The sequence below is a fragment of the Lepisma saccharinum genome, chromosome 2 (assembly GCF_977018435.1).
Source record: "Lepisma saccharinum chromosome 2, izLepSacc3.1, whole genome shotgun sequence".
In the NCBI taxonomy this organism is placed as follows: domain Eukaryota; kingdom Metazoa; phylum Arthropoda; class Insecta; order Zygentoma; family Lepismatidae; genus Lepisma; species Lepisma saccharinum.
In genome coordinates this window covers 202,412,187-202,435,551 of record NC_139230.1, presented here as the reverse complement: position 1 = coordinate 202,435,551, position 23,365 = coordinate 202,412,187, and the positions used below count along the sequence as shown (strand labels likewise).

The 23,365-nt window shown below is 40.9% G+C and overlaps 1 protein-coding gene across 1 annotated transcript in view; it reads left to right on the top strand.

Annotated features, from left to right (window-relative positions):
- Window positions 1–23,365, top strand: part of LOC145981016 (glycine receptor subunit alpha-2-like) — a 358,476-nt gene that overhangs the window by 226,918 nt on the left and 108,193 nt on the right. The window contains exon 3 of the mRNA XM_083114116.1: window positions 5,379–5,473. Within this exon, the coding sequence (XP_082970242.1) occupies window positions 5,379–5,473 (95 nt within the window). The remainder of the gene's footprint in view (window positions 1–5,378; window positions 5,474–23,365) is intronic.

The following is a 23,365-nucleotide window of genomic DNA, read 5'->3' as shown; positions in this document are numbered from 1 at the left end:
TGGTGAATTCACACACTTCCTAGACATCGCTGAATACAAGAAACACGTGAATACGCACAAACAGTATCCTTCACGTTAGGGACTTTGCACGACACACACTGCAGGAACGAGACTGCGTGATCCCACTAGCAACTGACTGATGCAAATAACTGCAACTCCACTATACCTCAACCTATCCCTTAACTCTCCACCCCCTCCCCTATGCAATGTCGAGCCCTAGAAGTGCGCGTCAAATCTCCTGCATATGGCCTTGAACTGCTGAACAGCACCAGCGAATCACAGACGTGCGGCGTTGCCTAGTTCAGAACCTGTTTCACCTCGCTACTAAATCGTGTACCTGGCGCTCGGATATAAATATATTATTTCAAGTGTCAGTAGTTCAACAGATGGAAAGATAATGAATTTGCGAGTATGTACGAAAAACAAGCGTGATTGTAGCTTATACCGTTCCCTCTGTAGAAGCAATGTCATTATAAACGTATTTGCATTGTATCGTTTTTGTTCTCCCTTCGTTCTTGTTGCATTCCGAAACTTTCCGATTAGCGAAGGGAACAGGGCAGGTTCGTTCCCAGTGATGGTAGAAGGAGAAATTGACGAAGAGGATACCGTCACTGTTCGTTTTTCCCACGTTTTTAGTGTGTGTGTGTGTGTGTGTGTGTGTGTGTGCAGCATGTCGTTGAGTAAACCAAGTGGTAGTGATAGCGAGAGAAGAGAGAACAATACAGTGTTGTACGAAGCCAGGCACGACGGGTGATTTTTCAGGTGTACAATTTTTTAAAAAAATAATGTTCGAGTGAAGAAGAGAGCAGTAAAATTGACTTTAAGAAGTGCCAGGCTCTAACAGCTCAAGCGTGTGGTGTGAATCAAGCTACCGTTTCTCGGATATGTTCGGGGGCAAAACAATGTGGATCGGGGCCTGCTCCAATGTTTCAATCACCTAGAAAGCACATTAACGTACCGAAAAGAACGACAAAATTAGATGACTTTGAAAAATACGTAGTTCGTAGAACCGTCTTTGAAATTTACGATTGTGGGGAATTTTCTACTGCCAAAAGGATAACGTACTCTTTACGGGACAAAATATCTTACAAAGGCTGTACAACTTCCACCTTGAGAATATTGAAACAATTATGCAGTCCCTCTGGCATAATCAGGTATGTTCTTTTCTTCCATTAAGTTTGTTATATGTTATATTATCTAATGTTCCGTGCTCTCCGTGACAAGGTGTTTCGCTCAACCACGCTGTCTCTTTTCCGTGTGAGATTTCGACATGGCACCGCTGCAGTGCGCTGCTATTGGCTATCGCCATATGCAGGAGATTTGACGCGCACTATAGTAACAGGCTGTGCTAATAAGCACCGCAGCAACAACAACATGCAGTCGTGCACTGATAAAATTGCGTTTCCAGATAAAAGTTTAGGTGATAGAAAAAACTGTTTTCACTATCGTCATCAGGGGACTGAACTCCATAGGAATCACAGGTCAAACTTAAAACCTACCATGATAAAACTATGGAAAATACACTTGGCGCTGTTCATGAACTAAGATCCAATGCTGTTCATGCACTTTTTGCTAATCGCGAAGATGAGGATGAATGATGATATGATGAAATTGATGAAGTGATATCCACAAAGAATACCCATAACTAGGCTAGAATTCGAACCCCTAGCGTCGTAGCGCGCAGTGTTAACCACTCCAGCACGGTGGTTCAATATATTATTTTTTTATGTATTTAATTTTCAGTGATCTTCATAATGATGTCAATTTTTTTTTCATTTTTCTTCCTCAAAGTAGATGCTTATGATTCGGACATACCCACATTCCAACTACGGTGTTTTACTAAGATCCAATGCTGTTCTCCAACAACTCATGGTTTTTTACTGAGAATTTCCTTTGCTATGCGATCCGTTAGACTATTTCAAATTGAGAAATTGTGTATATTGCACCCACATCCATGTTTATGCAGCCTACACATATGCACAATAAAGCTCGTCGTTTATTACGCTGCAGTGGATGCTAAAGGCCCAAGAACTCATTACTACTCGCTCCTGGCGCAGCCGGTAGCATTTGTGGACGTTTATGGAGGAAACCCAAGGAAGGATATCGTTGGAAATCGAATGGGTTGTATTTGTGGTGATACTAATATTTAACGTAAGTAAACATGAGGAAGAATTAATTTTGATCTCTTGATTAAGAGACAGGAAGGTACCACAGATGCACATACACTATCCACATTATTATGAAGCATTCCTACACTCTGTCCATGGAATCTCTGGAGTGTGTGAACGAGAACAAGTCTGCGCAAGTAGTGACTCGAGAGGGATCGACCAAAGAACGCGTCACAGGTCGAGTGAGTGCATGGAGGGGAAAACGCGGCTGCAGCTCTAAGCCGTTTCCAGCAGCGCGCACTGCTTTTCTCCGTCCACTCGCTTTCTCCACTTCTCTACCGTTATGTGCGGCTATGATTTACAGATTCTCGAGGCCGAATGTGGCTTGAAACCTAGGGTAAGGCAGTATTATTTCATCATCATGACCTGATAACTGTATCATCTCCATCGGCGCAATTAACCCAAGAGGCAGAAAAACGACGTAAAATACCCGAAGTGAGAGGAAAGAGAAGATACACTACTGTAATTTGCACATTATATTTTATCTGGATAAGACTACTGTTATGACGATTACAGCCCGTTTCGTCTTATTATTGCGTTTTCACCTCCCCCAATACAATTTCGCGTGATTTATGTGACACTAACTTTCTAAGGCGAAACGGGACATCCCATTTCGTCTTATCCTGTTTCACCTTGCACACAAAAATTCCCACCAGGGAAAATTATCGACATAAAGGGTCATTATTATTAATGTATTATTAACCTAACCGACAGGACAATGGGAGCCAAGGTAGGCAACATTACAAGCTCTGCTCTCCCATTATGAATTACCAGTACCCTTCAAGTCGATATTATTCCCAGCTGGGAAATTTTTTGTGTGTAAGGCGAAGCAGGATATGGCAAATTGGGATGTCCCGTTTCGCCTTAGAAAGTTCGTGTCACATAAATCATTTGAAATTCTATTGGGGGATGTGAAAACGCAATAAGGCGAAACGGGAGGACACGATTAAGACATAATCGATTTCAAGGCTTAGGGAATAGTGCACAATGATATGAGGTTATAGGTCGCTGTTAAAATGCAGCGTAAAAGGATTGTCATTTTCGTCCATCATTTGATGTTTATCTGCCGCCCTGACGATATAAATATAAAGGTAAATGTTTCAACCTGTTTCAATGTCCTTGCTCAGTGAGCAGACTTATTTACCCGCCGGCTTTACTGTGTTTTGTCCGTTTATCAACTGCACATTTTACATAATGTTTTTATTACAATGCAATTGATGTGAAGTTTAATATTACCTGACATTACTAAAATTTCATCGGTGATCCCACTGAATCGCGAACCATCTACAACAAATTGTCCAAACTTTTCTCCCAATGCCACGCCATATCACTTGCCCACACGCAGCTGAATCACCAAACAGGATGAATTCTGACCTAATTCATTGGAGAGCGAAGAAAAACGAGCAAGTGAGGAATACTCAATGAGCAACACTAATTTGGGCATATGTTTCAAAAATTTCACCACAACGTTACGCTTCTCTTGACCGTGCAAGTTAATGGAGAACGATAATGATAACATCATCAGCTTCGTCTATGACCGAGGTCGAGAATGAGTGTGTGCACGTTTTAATTAATTGGGTAGTGGGCTCAATTATGAAATACAGGAGGTGCTCAATGGTTTTTTGTTGCAGCAAGTAAAATTTCTCAATATTATTTTTCCCTTGTCCTCTACTGGTGATGCAGTATCTGTGTATTTTTCAAAATGGCGTAATGTTGGTAATTTTTGGTATTCCGAAATTGACCATCAAGAGTCTGTGATCATTTCAACATGGTTTCTAAATGAGTTTGATCCGCCGGCTTTCTGGCTGCAGGATATCCTGGCCATGAAATATACATGGCAAATCGAGTTGGCTAAAAGTTGCTATTGATTTCGCAAAGTTAAACACGTCACGCATTCACGATTCATTTGGCTGGAGTTTCCTTTTAACCCCCACAGGATATTCAAGCTTCTCTCCTGTTTCGTGGTGTTTTCTATAGAAGATCTGTCTCTGAAACAAGGCTTGAGACTACACTCTGTCCCGGGAATCTCTGGAGCAAGCGAACGAAAACAAGTTTCTGCGCAAGTAGAACTCGTGAGGGCTCCACCAATAAACGCGTGAGAGGAGAAGTGAGCGCATCGAGGGGAGAAAGCGTCTGCAGCTATCAGCCTTTTGCAGCAGCGCGTACTGCTTTCCTCCACTCACTCGCTTTTTCCCCTTCTCTACCGTCACACGCGGCCTTGTTCCACAGATTCCCGAGACAGAGCGTAAGAATTTTGTAATTTTCTTACCTTTCGTATCTTTTCTGCCACTTTAGATTAATCGTGACGATGAGGATGAATCTTAGATGTAATTTATGAAGAACACAAGCAAAGGATCACCCATGCCCACGACAGGACTCGAACGGGGTACCATCGGTTGCCATATCGTAAATCCAGTACTAGAATCGCTCGGCCACTGAGAGGACCCCGCATGTTAAGGCCATTTCAAAATGTAAGAATGGAACTATGTAAAGTCTATCCCCGGATTCTGTGAAGTAAGGCGCACGAAGCGTCAGGGAAATAGAGTGGGCCGAACGAAGCAGAACACGCTGCTGCGAAGGCTGGTAACTTCAGTCGCTTTCACCTCCTCCACGCAATCCCTTTCCCTCTCACGTTTCCATTGGTCGAGCCGTATCGCGTGACTACAAGCGCAGAGACGTGTTTTCGTTCGCTTGCTCCACAGTTATCCGGGATAGAGTATAGATTCATGTTTAGAAATACCATCTTCGGGGATATAACTAGTTTTCTTGACCGGGGGTGTAGAATTATCTTGTGGATGTTCACTTTAGGGACAACCAGATCCGGATCCGAAACTTTCGGATGCGGATCAGTGAAACCGGAAGTTTCAGATCGGGATCTGTGAAACCGAAACTTTCGGATCGAGGTCCGTTGAACCGGAACTTTCCGATTGGGATCCGTGGAACCAGAAAGTTCGAATCCGGAACTTACGCTGTAAACCAAGATTTTCTTCAAACTTATTAATGCTGTAGATTTCAGTCTCTTGACGTAATGGGCGCACCCAAGGGGCCAGAATTGTGGGGCGCTTGAATGAAAATATGTGCTATATTACTTCATTGTGATTAACGTTATTATTAACTCATCAACATTTACATTCAATTCATTATATCAATTAGATTATATCGTAAGAGATAAATCTTTGTACTGATTAATTTTGTTTCTCTTTGTCGTAGGGGTAACGGCACTGCAGACAGCCCAATTACACTAGAGGACATAATGCCTGAAAACCCCAAACTTTACGACAAGATGTTCCCGCCTAAAGAAGATAGTAAGTGAAATGTGTATTCTTTAAATATATGGTTAAATTACAATGTAATCGAGTCACATACATTTTCAAAGTAAACGTGTTGCAGAATCTTCGAAAGCATTTGTGTAAACAAGTGTCGATTTCTATATAACCGTACCATAAATTGTGAATATATTATTTATATCCATGCATAGAAACCAATCAGAATGTAACCATATAATCAAGCGGGCTCACTGCACAGTGTTTAGTTACTGATTTTAGACTGACGGTTCAGTCCAAAGTAGTCTATCTGAGTATAGCTTTGCAATCGTAATAGTCAGCTGGCTTTAGAGATTTTTCTAGTAATATTTATGTGTGTGGATATATACATACACAGAGACTAGATTTACATAGGCCCCTTATTCACTTCTGCAGTCAGGCCTAAGGAAACAGTATCGTTGCCACTGTTAAAGATCTTTTGCAATTTATGATTAAGGCTCGGCTGCACTTTTAGACGATGCCAGGGCAGTTGTTTCTCTCCTTTCGAAAACCGGAAATGATATCCCAAAATCTGAAAAATTACATTTGCTTAGAATTCCTTCTAGAGCATTCACGTGAATCTTTGTGCGGTTTCCTCATGCTTTGCCCAGATATTTTCAATAATTTCATGGCTACGTAAGTCTATTAAACTATTGATAATATGTAGACAACATCGAAACTACTCTTTAGTCGGAAGAGTCCATTCATTTTAACCCCTCTCCCGAAGTTTTTCGAACTTCAGTTGTGATGCGAAAATGACTCCCCCCTTTTTAGTTAATTCACATTCAGACATGTTCTTCAGTGTAAGAAACGTTTACTAATACGTATCATTTAATTAAAAAATATATTATTTTCTAGACTAAGAATTATCATGGTTGTTGAATGGTGCTGGTACGTATAAGAAAATTAAGACACATTTGAAGACATTGTTAATTTGCGGAATAAAATACTATTCGAATACTTTTGAGAAATGAATGTAAGCAATAAGCATCAAGCTCTACGCCTATTGCTCTATTGCTAATGTCGGATCAGGGAGCTATCGGTGAGTTGAATTTTTGCTGTTACTTTAGACCATAATATTTCAACTCTATGCAGTTGTATGCATAGTTGTAATACTACCATAGCGTTTGGTGGTCAGATCAAATACTCCAACAGCATCTTAGACCCCTCCCACTACTTCTAATAAAAATCCTGGGTACGGGCCTGTGACTAGTTTATCATTTATAGAACATTTGTTCGTTTACTCCACCTACGTAAATAGTGCAGCTTTTCCTGTGTTTTCAACCTGGGCTATATTAATATAAAAAATCAGTACGAGATTCTTCTGGAGGCCCCCCATCCCCCGAATGTACACATCAGCTCTTTGAGTCCTTTTCCTGCATCGAGTGACTGTTTACTTTACGTCTCTCAGGTTTGAAATCCAGGTTTTTTTGTCCAACGGACAAACACGCATTTGCCCTGGTCCAATCTGTTTCTCTCTGTATTTCGTACAAATATACGAGGGACAGTCACAAAGTTCGCAATATGCGAATTATTTGTTTGTTATGCTGGCAACACTGCTTGCTCAATCTAAACCAGTCGCTCTGGCTATGAGCGCATATGTGCATGGATGGGTTGCATTTTTTTATATGGTCGAACAAGCAATAAACATGAAGGAGAAGCTGGACAACTGGCCATGTCAACTTTGAAGGACAACATTAAATGAATTCGCGAGGCAATTTTGATGAACAGACGGGTTACCACTGGTAAAACTGCTGTTAACATGGACATTAGTCAGGACGCATGTGCACTGTAGAACTTGCCTTAATATGACGGCCAAAGAATCCGTATGCCAGGTAAAAAGTTGATATGTACAGTCACGGACACTGCTGGGTTGTAAAAAACCCATTGACTTTCAATGGAATCATTACAACCCAGAAGTGTCCATGACTGTACGTACGTGTCTGCGATAGCCAATGCGGTTCCCATTTGGCCGAGCGTTCATTGGCCGAGCCCTCTGAAGTCACTACTTGCGCAGAGACTTGTTTCAGTTCGCTCGCTCCAGACATTCCCGGACAGAGTGTATACATGGTAACTTTCTTGCAACAACGTATCAGCTGGATATCAATCTTGCCTATGATTCGAAAGGTGATCACCACAATTTGTGTGGAGGTTGAGAGTGTACCCTTCCAATGCAACCTCAATTTGTCATAGAGAATGAAGAATTACACTGTCGCGTGAGAAGAAAATTGGCGTCATTAGACACCAACTTCTTATCTTAGCTCCCCTAGCGAAATCAGAACAAGAAATAGCAGAAGAAATGGCTGGGAAGGAAAAATCTCCCGCAAACCAACACACGCGACATTCATTCGTGATCGACACGGGTTGATCCACTCATGAATAAAATCCGAGGCTCTCGCGTAAGAGAGGTAGAGAGTTACAAGCCACGGAGGATTTTTGCTCCGTCGCTGCAAGATAGACGTTGACGAGATGTCGTAAAAAAAAGGGGCTGCAAGAAATGCAATCTCATTTTCTTTCAGAATCACTCTCCAAGTTTCATTTCGCGTCTCACGTTGCCTTTTTGCCATATGCAAATTTCTTCCAGTGTTTTGTTCAATGTTGAAAATAATTTTCTGGTAGTTTAACATTGGGCGTAATGATGTAGCATGTTGGTGCGTGTGAAAATTATTCTTCAAGCAAATAATAATGATACAGCAAGATTGATTAGTTGATTATCAAACTCTTAGATCAACAGTGTAACCAACCGGAATATTCTTGTGTGCAATAGTAATTTTCTTAATTTAAGTCGTCTCTTCTCCTTAGGCTAATCATGACAATGACGATTAGATGGAATTAATGAATGCACATTCACAAAGGAACATCCATGCCGAAGCCAGGACTCGACACTGGAACCTTCGGTGGCAAGATCTTTAGGTTGATCACCCAACGCACTCCGCGAGAGAGATGACTAAGAAATACTCTTGTTATTGAATATATTTTGTAGTGTTAAATTTCAATTACTACATATTTACTCGTTATCGTACTACTACTTATGATGTTTTGTAGTATCTACTCATCAATATGTAACATGCACTATCATATTCTTATGACAAGCATTGCGTCTCTAGAATAAACTAGACCATGAGAATGAATGATGATTAAATGAAATAGATGAAGAAACAAAAACAATGAAATGCCATTCCTTGCCCATCCATGGTCAGAACCCGAAGCGTATCTTTTTCTGTTGTTAGAGAAAGGGAAAAACATATGTTTTGGTCCTATGGATTTACATGTCATCTGAGTAATTGAGCTTCACCTTGGAATTGAAAACTGGACAAAAGTAGCCAATAAACATGGGAAAATAACCTACATACGTTTCTACAATATAAATACCAGACGTTTTCAATGTCATATTCCTGGACATAATTTAAGAAGTAATGCAGTTTAGCATCAACAGCAATTTTTCTTTGTTTATGTAGAGACATTCTTGGCTTTTCAGTCGTGCACATTCAGTTTTGCGTGAATTGGAATAGCATAATTTTAAGGTAGAATGCTTCAGCCAAATTGGAGAATGCCAAATGGAACTCTCACTTGTTGATTTTAACTTTCACACACAGTATAGAAAACAAATTTTCTAATCTACTACAGAGCATTCCCTGACATTTGTTACGAGACTCGGTGGCAAGCGGCCCGACGTCAGTGCTTGTCTTTCCCGGTGAACGGGTCCGCGACAGTCGGACGCTACAGTCTGTTTTTTTTTCGCTCTCCCTGCCTTCGCTCTCTTTCCCTTTCTGTTGACGTTGCAGACTGAAGCCAGTATAATCCTCCCTCGGAAGTTGTGTTGTGTCATGTCGTGTCCGTGTGTTGAAGATTGTGGCTTAATATGGCACCACAAGAGTTTACATTACAACAAAAGGATTTATCTTTTCGAGTGTTACTTCGGAAAGAGGAATTGTGGAGAAGTGTGACGACGTTTTGCAACGAAATTTCCTGGTGTTCCCGTTCCACATAGAACCACTATATTAAACCTTGTAAACACGTTTAGAGTAACAGGGTCAGTTCTGAATAAAAGTGGAAAGAAGAACCCACGTGTACTTACTGAGGAAAAACTCGATGAGACAAAGGTTAAAACAGTATCCTCAGAAATCTATCCGCCGTCTCTCACAAGAAACGGGTGTTTCAAAAACCACAGCATTTAGAGCCGCTAAAATTCTTAAATCTAAAAATAAAAAATAAAAAAAATCTAAAAAATAAAGTATACAAAGACAATCCGCACACCATCCGTGAGTTAAAAGAGAGTATTGTACGAGAAATAGGGAGAATTACAGTAGACGAACTTGCACGTGTAAATGCCAATTTCCTTCGGAGATGCCAGGAATGTGTTGCAGCACAGTGACATCATTTTCAACACCTTCTGTAGTCAAGGTTAGTACACAATATGAAAAATGTAATTTTAATAGCAGACTGTCGCGGACCCCGTTCACCGGGAAATACAAGCGCTGACGCCGGACCGCTTGCCGCCGAGTCTCGTAGCGAATGTCAAGTATTCAGCTACCAAATATCTTAAGAGAAGTCATATGTCTAAAATATATTTCGGGATTGGACTTAAAGACTAACAATCTGCTTATGACGTAAACATATTTGCTTGACATAATAATAATAATAATAACAACTATTATTGAAATATTACGTGAAGCAATAAGAAATATAGAAGCGAGACAACACACACGCGCAGGGAGAAAGAAGGAGGGTAGAGAAATAGGGAAGCGAAAGGGAGAGAAAAGCTATAGAGATGCGAAAGAAAGGAAGGGAGAGAGATAGAGAAGCAAGAGAGAGACAGAGAGAGAGAGAGAGAGGGGGAGAGAGTGGAGAGAGAGAGAGAGAGAGAGAAAGAAAGAAAAGATAAATTTAGAAGAAAAACAGACAGAAAGTGAGATAGATCGACAGAGAGAAAGAATAAAAGAAGAAACTGGCAGAAAATGGAAGGGAAAACATAGAAAAAGAAATGATCAAGAAGAGAAGAAGTAAACGGGAATGAATAGGTACTATCGAAAGCTAGATAGAAGATACAAGGAAAGAAAGGGACAACACAGTTACAAATAAAAGGGAGGGGGAAGGAGAGGTACACAATTTATTTTATTTCAAACGAAGGGGGTTAACCGACTACCTGTGACTATCCCTGCGGCGGACACCCATAGGTTCTTGTGATGAACACCATAACAGACCAAACTGAAGAGTACCGAAACCTTTTCGCCCAGAACTAAAGTAATATGTACATACATACATACATACAGGGTGTTTCTGTGGCCGTGTTCCAGACTTGCAGGGATAATGGAACGGAACAAACGCAGCAAAACGAGATCGGGAACCCTCGTCCGGAAATGCCCCAGTCAAAAGTTACAAGGCAAAACCTTCGAACGGCAGGCAACCACGCACAACGCGGAGAGGAACCATAAAAGAAAGGGGAAAGAATCCACCGCGCATGCCCTGGAGAAGACGTAACGTCTTCTACAAACTCGACGTGTGTAGTCTAAAACAGACATGTCTAACTTGCGACCCGGCTAGCCCCTGTGTACATTTCATCCATGCAGGATGATTTGTAAATCCACTTTTCATTTTCTGATGTTCTCATGAAACAAGCATCAAGTCATCCGAACTTCACCAGTGCTACCTATATTCCCTACACAGGTACATTCTTGCATTCCATTAAGGGGTAAGTGTTCTGTTAACTAAGCAAGCTGATTGACAGGTTAGTTCTGAGGTACGAAAACATCTTTCTGGCTAGCGGAGGGAAGTGTGCGTACTTTCTGTCGCCAATGATTCAGTTATTTTCTTATTGTGAAATAGGAAAGTAAGTTTCCGGAAAAGTTTCAGGTAACCGTGTCGCTCACTGTTTGGCACACACAGGAGATACGAGTATACTACTGCCTAAGCTTTGTGGGACTGAGAAAAGGATAGAAGAGGAATGTAGAATTTTTCAAGTGAAATGGAAGATTGCTTATTTTTGTTGTGAAATGAACAGTGAATATTGCGGAAATTTTGTTCCCTGATAACGTTAATTCATTCAGAAAACTTTCTTTGTCACGAAATACAGTGGCTGACCTCCATGGTAGAGTGGTTAGCTCATCGGTCCTGTGTTCGAATTCAGGTCTGGCATGTGTGTTCTTTGTGTACCTACATCAATTTCACTCATCCTCATCGTCGCGATTAGCCAAAAGTGGCGGAAAGCGACGCAAAATAATCGAAACAAAATCAAAATAATAATAAAACAACAGAAATCAGTTGAGGAGAGAATAGATGACTTAGATAGCAATATCAACGAATAATTAACAGCAAAAATTGCTGATTTTGTTACATTTTGGCTCGCAATAGATGAAAGTACGGACGTATGTGGGGTAGCTCATTCGTGGATGCGATTCTTAGACAGAATTATTCGACGTGATTCCTGTCCATGACACAACAACAGGAGAATATATTTGCAAGGAAGTGGAGGAAAGTTTGCAAATGTACGGCCTTCCTTTATCTACGGTAAATTAGTAATTTACAAATGTAAGTTGCAATTTCAGTCATTTCCCAACTTGTCAGGAATACGAATGATCAATCTGTGAACCCGAATTAAGCCAACATTCGTACAAAGTAAAAATGCTACTTGATGAATTTCAAAACAGGTCTCAAGACTTCATAGAGTGCGAGGGGCAATTTTCCTTATTCACTGATCACTTTCTTTTGATGCTGCTTGTCAAGTCCCGACCTTGAAATGGAACTTATTGGATTACGTTGGGACTCAATGTTGAAAGAGAAGTATTACGAGGTGGGTGAACCTAATTTTTTCTAAAATCTCCCACAACAGTATCCTCCTATAAGCCATTTTGTTGATGGAATTTTAGCGATTTTTGGCAGAATTTCCTTTGGGACCAGCTGCTCTACATTATGAAGATTAAATAAATAGACCAACAATCAATGACTGACAAACATGTGTTGTCTCCATTAAGAGTTATTTGCTCACACAAACATAATGTGGACATTGAGAAGCTAGTTTCTAAAGAAGGTCTCAAATCTCTCGGAAACGAAAATTGGATTGTCCATAAACGGTTCATTAAAAATATATATATACTATCAATTTATGTTTGAAACAAGTATGAAAATGTGTCAACTTTTTCATTTCAATAAAATATTTTTCTTTCAATTACAGACACATGTAATCATTTAGTTCTAATCAGGGTGATGTGTGAAAGGGGATGAGGGGAATTCCTACCTCTGGTTGTTTTGCATACCCATCCGGTTGCTAATTTTTGGCACTTGGGGAGGGGACTCTGTATATAATATATACGTATAATATATCTATGCTGAAAGAGTAATCACTGGAATCCCCCTTAGTTTCGGTATCAAGGGACTGGGGTTTGAGATGTACGGCACGGAGATTTTTGACATTGTCGTTTCGCGGCCCCACTTACGAATTGAATTTGACATGGCTGGTCTAGAAGTACGAGTGTCGCGGCTGCAATCAGTGCAATGGAGGAACTGGCTGATATGGTGTTTGCGTATGGACGAGCAAATTTTGATTTGATTTGATTTGATTTAGTTTATTTTACTTCGCGTTTTGTGCCTCTTGGATAATTTGCGAAGATGGGGATGAGTGATGAAATGATGAAATTGATGAATGGACATTCACAAACAACCAAGCCCGACCGGGATTCGAACCCGGGACCCTTGGCGTCGCAGCGCGATGTGCTAACCACTTTTTTTTTTTTTTTTTTAAAAGGAAATACCCCCTACACGGAGGTATCCCCCACCATTCACACTTTTTCTCATTTTACACTTTTCAATTTTTACAGTTTCTCAGTTTTCGTATCATCTGGACAAACACAAATACCCATGTCTTACCCGGGACTCGAACCCGGAACCCCTGGCGTTGTAGCGCGCTCTGTTAACCACTTCGCCACGGAGGTCGACACCACTTTTTTTTTTTTTTTTTTTTTTTATTTCCTTTACTATTTACATCTGATTATAACAAACTTTTCATGATTACTACACAGGTTTTACATACTAGGATATATTACATTTAGAAAATTCGCATAGACATTGTTCTTTTTGTTTGCCAACATATTTTGAAATGTGTGCCTTAAATAATGCACAAATTGTTCATGAAAGTCAACTTGCTGATAAGTAGAGGCAAACCAAGCATATTGCCCCAGTAACCACAGTACACTGTTTTGTTTCTTTTTTGGGTAATAACTAAAATTGGGAAACAGAAGATGATCAATTGTAATACTCTTCTCATTGGTACGACAGATGACACTTACGAGTTTCGCAACATATTTCCATGACGTAGCGGTTATTAAGCATTCACTGAGCTTATGCACTAAACTATCAGGCACGTTACATATTAAACATAATGATGAATCTGCCATGTGCAGATCATAGAGTTTCACTCGAGTCAGCAGTATTTGATGCGCTATAACGAACCACGCCGATCAGATGCCTCGCGTGTATATTTTTCCACACCACAGGCCAACGACCTTCCGGGTGTCTTGCAACGATCTTAACAGCCTGTTGAGACGCTACACGCATTCTTCTGTATATGTGCGACACCACTGGAACAGGCAGGGTAGGAGTTTGTAACAAGCCATAGCAAATCTCTACTAAGGTATCACGGAGGTACCTAAGGTTGGGGGGGAGGTTAGTCACGTTTATGGGGGGATCCAACTGTATATGGGCCAAGCAGTCTCGAAGAACATGACTTGTAAGGCTATCAGGGCTCTGAATCATCGTCTCTATGTCCGCTTGAATGCGGAGCGCCTGGCTCTTGTGGTGCACGTGTGCAAGATTCAAGCCTCCCCCAGCATTATCTAAACACAAGGTCTCGTGATTTACACGTAACAACTGCCCATTCCAAACAAACCAGTTCACTGCACTTTTCAGCTTTGCTACATCCAGCATTCGCATCGGAAGTATTTTGGCTATAAACCACACTTTCGAAAGAGCATACACATTAACAAACGTGACTCGTGATTGCAAGCTAATGTTTCGAAACTTATTAATTTGTAGCACTGCTTTTACACTCCCAATCACTCGATCATAATTTACTTGTATCATTCCTTGCAAAGAAGGCGTAAATACTACACCAAGTATTTTTACAATGTTTACAACAGGGAAGTGTTGAACTGGTGTGTGTGGTGGAGAATTATTTAAAAACATCAAACATGATTTCTTTACATTTATGTGAAGGCCTGAATACACCCCAAATTTCGTCGTTAGTTTATGAACCGTGTCCACATCAACAGGTGACTGAACCAAAATGCTGACATCATCCGCATAAGCTAAAACTTTTAGCGACTTTGACAGAATAGTTATTCCTTGTAACCGTGCTTCCAAAGAGGCAAGCAGGGGACTTAGGGAAATACAAAAAGCCAACATGGATAACGGATCTCCCTGTCGGACACCTGTGACAATGCTAAGCGATTTTGTCAGAAACCCATTAAGCTGTATTTTCGATTCAGCATTGTTATATAGCCCTTGCAGTGCTGAGAGAAAATTCCCCCGTATGCCCCTTTTGTGGAAAACATGAAACATATAATTATGGTTCAGCGAATCAAATGCACGTTCGAAGTCCAAAGCTAAAATCGCTTGATCCTTTAAATTTTTCTTATTATGATTACTGGTAACCACTTCACGCAGCGTTTGCAACACTGCATAAATGTTTTTATTTTCACCATATACATATTGCATGTCCCCCACCAAGTTGCTTGAGTACGACATTAAACGTGCAAGCATACATCGTGTGAAAATTTTATAGTCGTTGCACAGGAGTGTAATGGGGCGATAATGAGTGATCTCTGTCGGCTTTGCACATTTCGGTACTAATACTATAATACCTGTCTTGGAAGTCTTGCCCATTTTATGTTGCTGAAAGGCCGCGTTGACCCACTCAGTTAAAGTCTGCCCCACTAGCGTCCAAAATGTTTGAAAGAAGCATGTAGGAAGCCCATCCACACCAGGGGCGGAGAAAGGCTTTGCCGCTTTCACCGCTTTATATACTTCTTCGAATGTGAAATCCTCATCAAGCTTAGTTCTATCATCATCGGAAAGTACTTCCGTAACTGCATCCACAACAGAATCATAATTTGAATTTGCAGGTTGGTGCTGCGAAAACATCCGAACATAATGCTCATATATTGTACGTTGTATGTCCTTAGGTGCTATGATTTTATTACCCGCTCCATCTGCGAGTTCAGTAATGAGTTTCCGTTGTGCATTTTGTCGTTCTTGTATCACGTGACTAATCGACACCGCTTCTTCAGGGTCAAACTGAGGCAGTCTACTTCGAATTTTTGCACCCATACGTTTGTGGGCGGTCATATTTAAGAGTATTGCTTGTATACGTTTAATTTCCGTATGAACCGGTCGTCCTGCCGATGCTTCTTCTATTAATTCACGCAACACACGATAATAAAAGTGATATTTATTATTCCAGTCACGAGACCTCTCTTTACAGAATGATATACAGAAACGTTTAACTGCCGGTTTTAGGATTTCCTCCCACCACCGAAGGATGTCAGTACGTCGAAGGCGATGCGTCTCCCAAAATCTCCATTGCTCATGAAATGCTCGTTTAAATTCCTCATCAGACAAAATGGACGTATTCATTTTCCAATACCCATATCCCCTAGGCACTAAGGGAAGATCAATGTTAATTGCCATTATCACCGCCAGGTGGTCCGAAAAACATGTAGGGGTGAGAGAAATCGAAGTAACTTTCTGACGCAGTGCCGGGGTAACATAGAACCGGTCTAGCCGGGACGCACAATTGTCTCTAATATAAGTATACCCCTGCTTATCAAAATATTTATCTGTCCAAACGTCCACCAATTTAAAACCAGACACCAATTTTTGGAGGGAATTAGATGTTGCAAAACCAGGACGTTGATCTTGTGGAAGCAAGACGCAATTGAAGTCGCCGCCACAAATGATATGTTCCTTTACACCTTGCAGTTCAGCCGCCACATCTGTCGCAAAAAAATTGTTCCTCTGTGATCTCTGATTTGTACCTGATGGGGCATATATATTGCATATCCAAACATTTGCCACTTTCGCACAAATAATTCTCCCATTAGGATGACACACAACGTTAGTGATGGGCACCGTATTTTTCACGAGAAGAGCAGTCCCCGTTGCCTGACAATTTGCATTATTATATACTACTATAGATGGGGGCAGTTCAAAATTTATCACTTGAACTTCCTGGAGAAAGGCTATATCGAGAGACGACTGGATAAAAAAGTCACCCAGCGCCTCTTGTTTATTCCTGTTTTGTAGTTTGTTAATGTTAATCGTGCCTATTCTGAGTGTTGTAAACATATTTATTGTAATCGTCCTACATGTTATCAGGGACGCTGTATCCCCCTTATTGCCAAGGCTCTCCTTGTAACCATTATACCCGACATTTACACCACAATACAATAAGACCAATAGATGACAAAAGTACCACATCAAGTAAATGGAACAGAGTGGTACAAATCGTTGATCTTCTTTACAAAAAGAAGAAACTTATATATACAAAAAAAAAAAATATATATATACTCGATCACTCTATCATACCTATCAGTCCCCTATCAAAAGTCCTTCTTATAACCACAATCATTACACTCTTACAAAAATTATTTAACCTCCTCAACATTACTACTCAGTCCACGAAATCAGTTTGTGGAAAATTTAGTACTATTGACACTGTTACCTTTAGGTACATTGCCTAATTTTTTTTTTTTTTTTAACTAACCTGTTTATAATCATGTTTAGTGTTGTCAGTATCCACTCCACTCTCTCGAAGAAATATTATAGAATGTACACCTGCAGTATTTTTCTTCTTTTTTTTTCTATGACGCACACGACACATAACTTTGGATACTACACTAGGGGTGGTCACTCCTTCCTTTCTTCTGTTAATGCAGATACCCATGGGTGTGGACTCAGGACTCCCCAGATACCTGTGGATGTTGAGGCAGAGCTCCCCCGGGTTTTTTCTTCTTGCTTATTGGCGGGACGAATCGTGGTCTGGATCGCTTGTGTCTTGAAGAGCGTCGTTGTCCTTTATCCGTGTTAATTGCCGGAAATTCATCCTCTGTTTTCGATTCATCCCCGGATCCACCTTCTGTGCCGGTGTCTACTTTCTGGAATTCTATCTTCTTGTCTGCTTCATTTCCGAGTTGTGAGGGAATTCCTGAGGTGTGTTGTACCTTGTCAGGTCCATCTAGTGTTGTTAAGGGGTTGGAGTTGGAGCTGGAAGGTTGGCTACTCTCTTCATTTTCACCTACACTTTCACCTTGTTGTTCGTTGTGTATTTTGTCCTTTTCGGTGCTCTTCTTTTGGCTTGGGTCGTTTGGTGTTAACTGTGTTTGACGCTCTGGATCCGTAGCGGGTGTCTCTATTGTTTCATTCGTGAGATGGGGGTTGGATCTATGGCAATTGACCTCTTCTCTTGATGTTGTATTCGAGTTTTGGGGTCTTGTCAGTACTGGAAGTACTGTAGGTTGGGATACCATAGGGGTCGTTCCAGTGGTCAAATTAACAGGGACTCGTCCAGTTCTATTAACGCGGGGTCGTCGCGAGGGGCATTCTGAGAAGTTATGTCCCTCCAAATCACACCCACTGCACGTACGTACTAGACCAGAATAAGTTACCCAGTACCTGTCTCCTTGTATGGTAATGTACGAAGGGATTGCTTTCCGCAGGGCCATTTTAAACACAATGCGCCCCGTTCGTGTTCTATAAATATGTTCTTCTGAATACCTCTCTTCCTTTACGTTCAGCACTTCACCGTATTCACTAATTACATTACGAATCGCATCATGGCTTAATTCGTCTGGCACTACATGCACACTTACAAAAACACTCTGCTGATCTGCCCATTCCACATCTATTTTATGCCGTCCGTCTGCATCATAATAGGGCACTTCGGCTCCATAATCATTTAATAATCGCTCACCCACAACTTTCGTTACAAATTTCACAAATACACAGTTTCGATAGTAATCAATTTCAAAACTTTGAACTTGGTTCGATGTCACACCGTACGTGTTATGAAACCACTTATGTAAATCCAGCGAAGTAGGTCTAGATTTTACACTACGAAAAATAAATTTCAACGTATTTTGTCTCTGTACCGGCATGTTTGTCGTCCTTCTAGTCTTTCTCACTTAGCATGTACGTACTCCAAAACAGAGCTTGCTCAATTCAACTCAAGAGTATTTTGCCTTACCTGCCACACGGAAAACAGCGAACGCGAAAACACGATCTGCACGCGGCCGCGTGTGCAGTTAGACTCCACTAATTTTTTTTTTTGGCACTTGGGGAGGGGACTCTGTATATAATATATACGTATAATATATCTATGCTGAAAGAGTAATCACTGGAATCCCCCTTAGTTTCGGTATCAAGGGACTGGGGTTTGAGATGTACGGCACGGAGATTTTTGACATTGTCGTTTCGCGGCCCCACTTACGAATTGAATTTGACATGGCTGGTCTAGAAGTACGAGTGTCGCGGCTGCAATCAGTGCAATGGAGGAACTGGCTGATATGGTGTTTGCGTATGGACGAGCAAATTTTGATTTGATTTGATTTGATTTAGTTTATTTTACTTCGCGTTTTGTGCCTCTTGGATAATTTGCGAAGATGGGGATGAGTGATGAAATGATGAAATTGATGAATGGACATTCACAAACAACCAAGCCCGACCGGGATTCGAACCCGGGACCCTTGGCGTCGCAGCGCGATGTGCTAACCACTTTTTTTTTTTTTTTTTTTTTTTTTTTAAAAGGAAATACCCCCTACACGGAGGTATCCCCCACCATTCACACTTTTTCTCATTTTACACTTTTCAATTTTTACAGTTTCTCAGTTTTCGTATCATCTGGACAAACACAAATACCCATGTCTTACCCGGGACTCGAACCCGGAACCCCTGGCGTTGTAGCGCGCTCTGTTAACCACTTCGCCACGGAGGTCGACACCACTCGGCCACAGGGTCGGGCGTGGACGAGCAAATGGGAACTGTAGGGAAACAGAAAGGTTGCATCGGACCACGTATTCACTGCGCAGACATCCAGCGCACACCATGTTTCTCAGACTTTTTTACGGGAAAAGCGTCAAGTGCGACCTGAATTCCAAGTGCTGGATCGGGTGGCTATACACGGTAGAGTACAACACATATATCTTCGCCGTTGCGCAGATACCAATTTTCGTTTCGTCTACCTCTCTCTTAGCATCACGTGTTCTACCCTGCTCGCCAACCATCGCCATTGTTGCCATATTGTCATTCCATTCCTGGACGCACTCGCTCAAACATCATTGAAAACAATTGAATAGCGCTCCAGCTCGCGGTTCCCACCGTTCGGCAAGGACGGTAATGTGACAATATAGCATGACGAAGTGGTTGCTTCTTTTATGCAGTGCATATTCATTGGCTAGCTAGTAACTAGTGTTGCCAACTGTAATAATGAATCACTATTTCTGTCGCGGAAGGAGAAAGGCAGGTAAAGTGACGGTGAGTTTTGTTGGATTGGATTGGAAGCACCATATTTTTATTTTATACTAAGTATTTGACCGGTTTGACGTTGTGTGTGTGTATTGCGCGTGTGTATGTGAAAGTGTGTGTTTGTTAATGAACGTTAAATTCCATAATGCCTCCAGTTCTGTCAAAGTTGGAATCAAAAACCTTGCAAAGCCAAGCTCGGGAAATTCTAAGCAACGTGCACGAGTTCATGAAGGAGGAAGCCAGTCTAGGTGTTAGCATCCCGATAAAAAAAATTTGGCAAGAGAGCAGCGACATTTTATTGTCAATATTTTTCCATATTTCTAACTTTAATACATACTTACTTTTACATATTTAAGGAAAATATACTTAATTTTACATATTTCAACAGGTTTATTTCACAAGTTGTTCATATTTCATAATTTTGGAATTGTTCAAAATAAATAAATTATGTGGCTCCATGAGCATTTCAATTCTTGGCTCCGGCATGTGTTCTTGTAGAAATTGCATAGAGGAGGCTGTCATTTTTGCTGCTTAATGCGATGCATATTGTTTTGTGTTAAATTTGCCATGCTTTGATGGGTGACAAGTTCATAGCAAAAGAAAAAGCCGCGCAGCTTATCGTCTAGTGGCAGTATATGTACTTGTTATTGTTGTGGAAGCCGGCATCGTTTGTAAATGTACAACAAAGGCAACCGACTGTCGCCGATCACAGAGAGGCAATAATACTGCTTGAGGAGAAGTGTTGTGGTCCAATTGTCGCGGTTTAACACGTTCGCATGTTATTAGTTCTCAAAGCAATGGTAGTGTCTGTCGTGTATTATCTGTCGTTGCAGTTTCGTACCAGTGTAGACAGGTTTTGGGATTGAACAGTTAGAACGCCACCAGTGTATTAATTCAATGGAAAATAATAAATTGTTTATTTTGTTTGAAACCACTCAAATAAGGAATCACTATGAAGAAGTCTTCTTTGAAGCATTTTTGGTAATTTTACGTATGTGTTAGTCCATATTTTGCGAATTTTTATTCCATGTGTATGTAGCTACATACAAAGCCACTTGTTAGTACATATTAATCCTAGTCCTGGTATAATGCATGACGTTTAAAACTCAACGTTAGATAGATCTGAATTCTCTAATTGTCTTGTACGTAACAGCTGTGCATCGGCGCACTGCAGCGATTTTTCTATCTGCTCCATTAGCAACACTGCTTCTTGAGTTGTGTCGCGCAACGCACGACAGAAACTCCCATCTGTTGATCCCAAGCATTCCTGTGAGCCGTAGGTGCACGGTATTGCACTGCCTTTCTTTTGTGTTTCGCATCCGACATTTTCAATCTTGTGCTTGTGGTGTGATTCTGGTATTATTTTATTTCTTCTGCATGGCTGCACTGTTTTCTTTCTGTTTGTTTGTCTCCCCTGTACTCTTAAATATGATTCCATGTATCTAGTACAATAAAATGATCACAAACCCTGAATATGCAAAAAAATTTTGAGCACTGTAGTATAGTATATATTGAATCTCTAGAGCGAGAGAAAGAAAGCAAGTTTCTGCGCAAGTAGTGACTCGAGAGTGCTGGACCAATGAACACGTGTGAGGGAAAGGGATTGCGTGGAGGGGAAAAAGCGACTGCAACTACCAGACGTTTGAAGTAACGTGTACTGATTCACTCCGCCCACTCGCTTCCTCCCCTTCTCTACCCTCATGGGTGGTTTTACTCCACAGATTCCCGGGATAGAGCATATATGTAAGAATTTTTTTGAAATTAATAATGTAGTACAGTGTTTCAAAGTTCGATATTCTGTTCCAATTGGCTTTTCTCTTTTGTAGGGGAGAGTCGTACAGTACCGGCCACCTTAAGCTTATTGATTATAACTGGTAAAGGATTAGGAGATAGTCGGATTGAACATAGTAATACGATACCTCAATGCATACTTTAAGGAACACTTGTTTAATTTCTATGAAATGTTTTCAGAACTACAAGATATATACAAAAAACGAAAAGCTGAATTTTCAATGATTGGAAAAATTGTCGTCCAGTATTGGCCAGTCAATATTTTAATTTTAGGTGGTGGTAACTATGGATAAAAGCTTAAGTTTTATGAAGAACCTGTGAACTATGTGTACAAGGGTATGGTAGTTAACAAATCTGGAAATAAAGTCCGTTAAAGCAAAGTTCAAATCACATTTTTGCAATAGTCACAAAAATACAAAATATTTTCTTGGTCTACGCATTCAACATGTGCCCAACTCCACATTCGGTACACTGAACTAAATCTTCCTCAAAAGACTCTCAAATTAGGCATTGTGCAGTTTCTACAGATGTCTTCTTATTTACTGAGGGGCAGTACAAGTCTTTCATATATGAAAGTAATTGTTTTTCCATTTTGTCATCAAACGTCTTCTTAAATCTGCAAATCTAAGGTGTTAGGTTCACTCACATCCATACCACGTTGAATTGCTCTCAATCTATCTCCTAACGTGCTTCATGGTAAACAATATATATATACTAGCTGCTTGTCTTGTTGTCATTTTCTTTGTCATTACCTCATTTACCGCCTCTTTCATGGCCTCTTCAGTCAATTTACCTCTTTTGTTGCCCTCCTCGTCTGCCATCTTACTCTGAAAACAAAAGCAAGCAGGCCTGTAGTAGGTGCGTACAAAATTCTGTGTGGCCGATAGCCTACTGGACAACACTTCGCTGGCCGATACTGTACGATCATTAGGTGGTAACAAAAGTTCCGATTACACGTTGTTTATAATCGATTTGCTAAACTATTTACAGGTTTTCGTATCCTTATAGAATACCGATAAACTGAATCTGACAATAAAATCAAACACTTACCTCGAACATGAATACCAGGGTCCTAGAAATAACTTCTCTCACGCAGCCACTTGACTCTTCACAGTAACATAGGCACAGCTCTCACAATACTGCGTGAAAGCGGATGATCCTGAACTATAGCGCACACGAATACATACTCTTCCCTTCTACTCCCGTGAAATACTGCTATGTAGCGTCAAATGTCCGATACTGTACGACTCTCCCCTATATATTTTTGAACTTCGTGTTGCGTTCTTGGAAAATGCTCGCCAGTGGAAGGAGAAAACCACGTGCCTTCAGAGCCACCTGATTGCATGCATGCCTGAGTGGTGTGCGGCGTGTGCCATAAGACACCCTACATACGTAAGGAAACGCAATCCTGCCTTTGCGTATGATGATCTGACCCTAGAGAAGAAGCTACCCAGTAATAGGAGAGTGCGCCAGAGTTGGCAACGACCGGAATTAAAAAGAGCAAAATAGTGCCAACACAGTGTTTGTCTTCCTATGTTACTCCCACGACAGATTGATTCCTTTGGTTTATTTCACTTTGTTTTTCTGCCACTT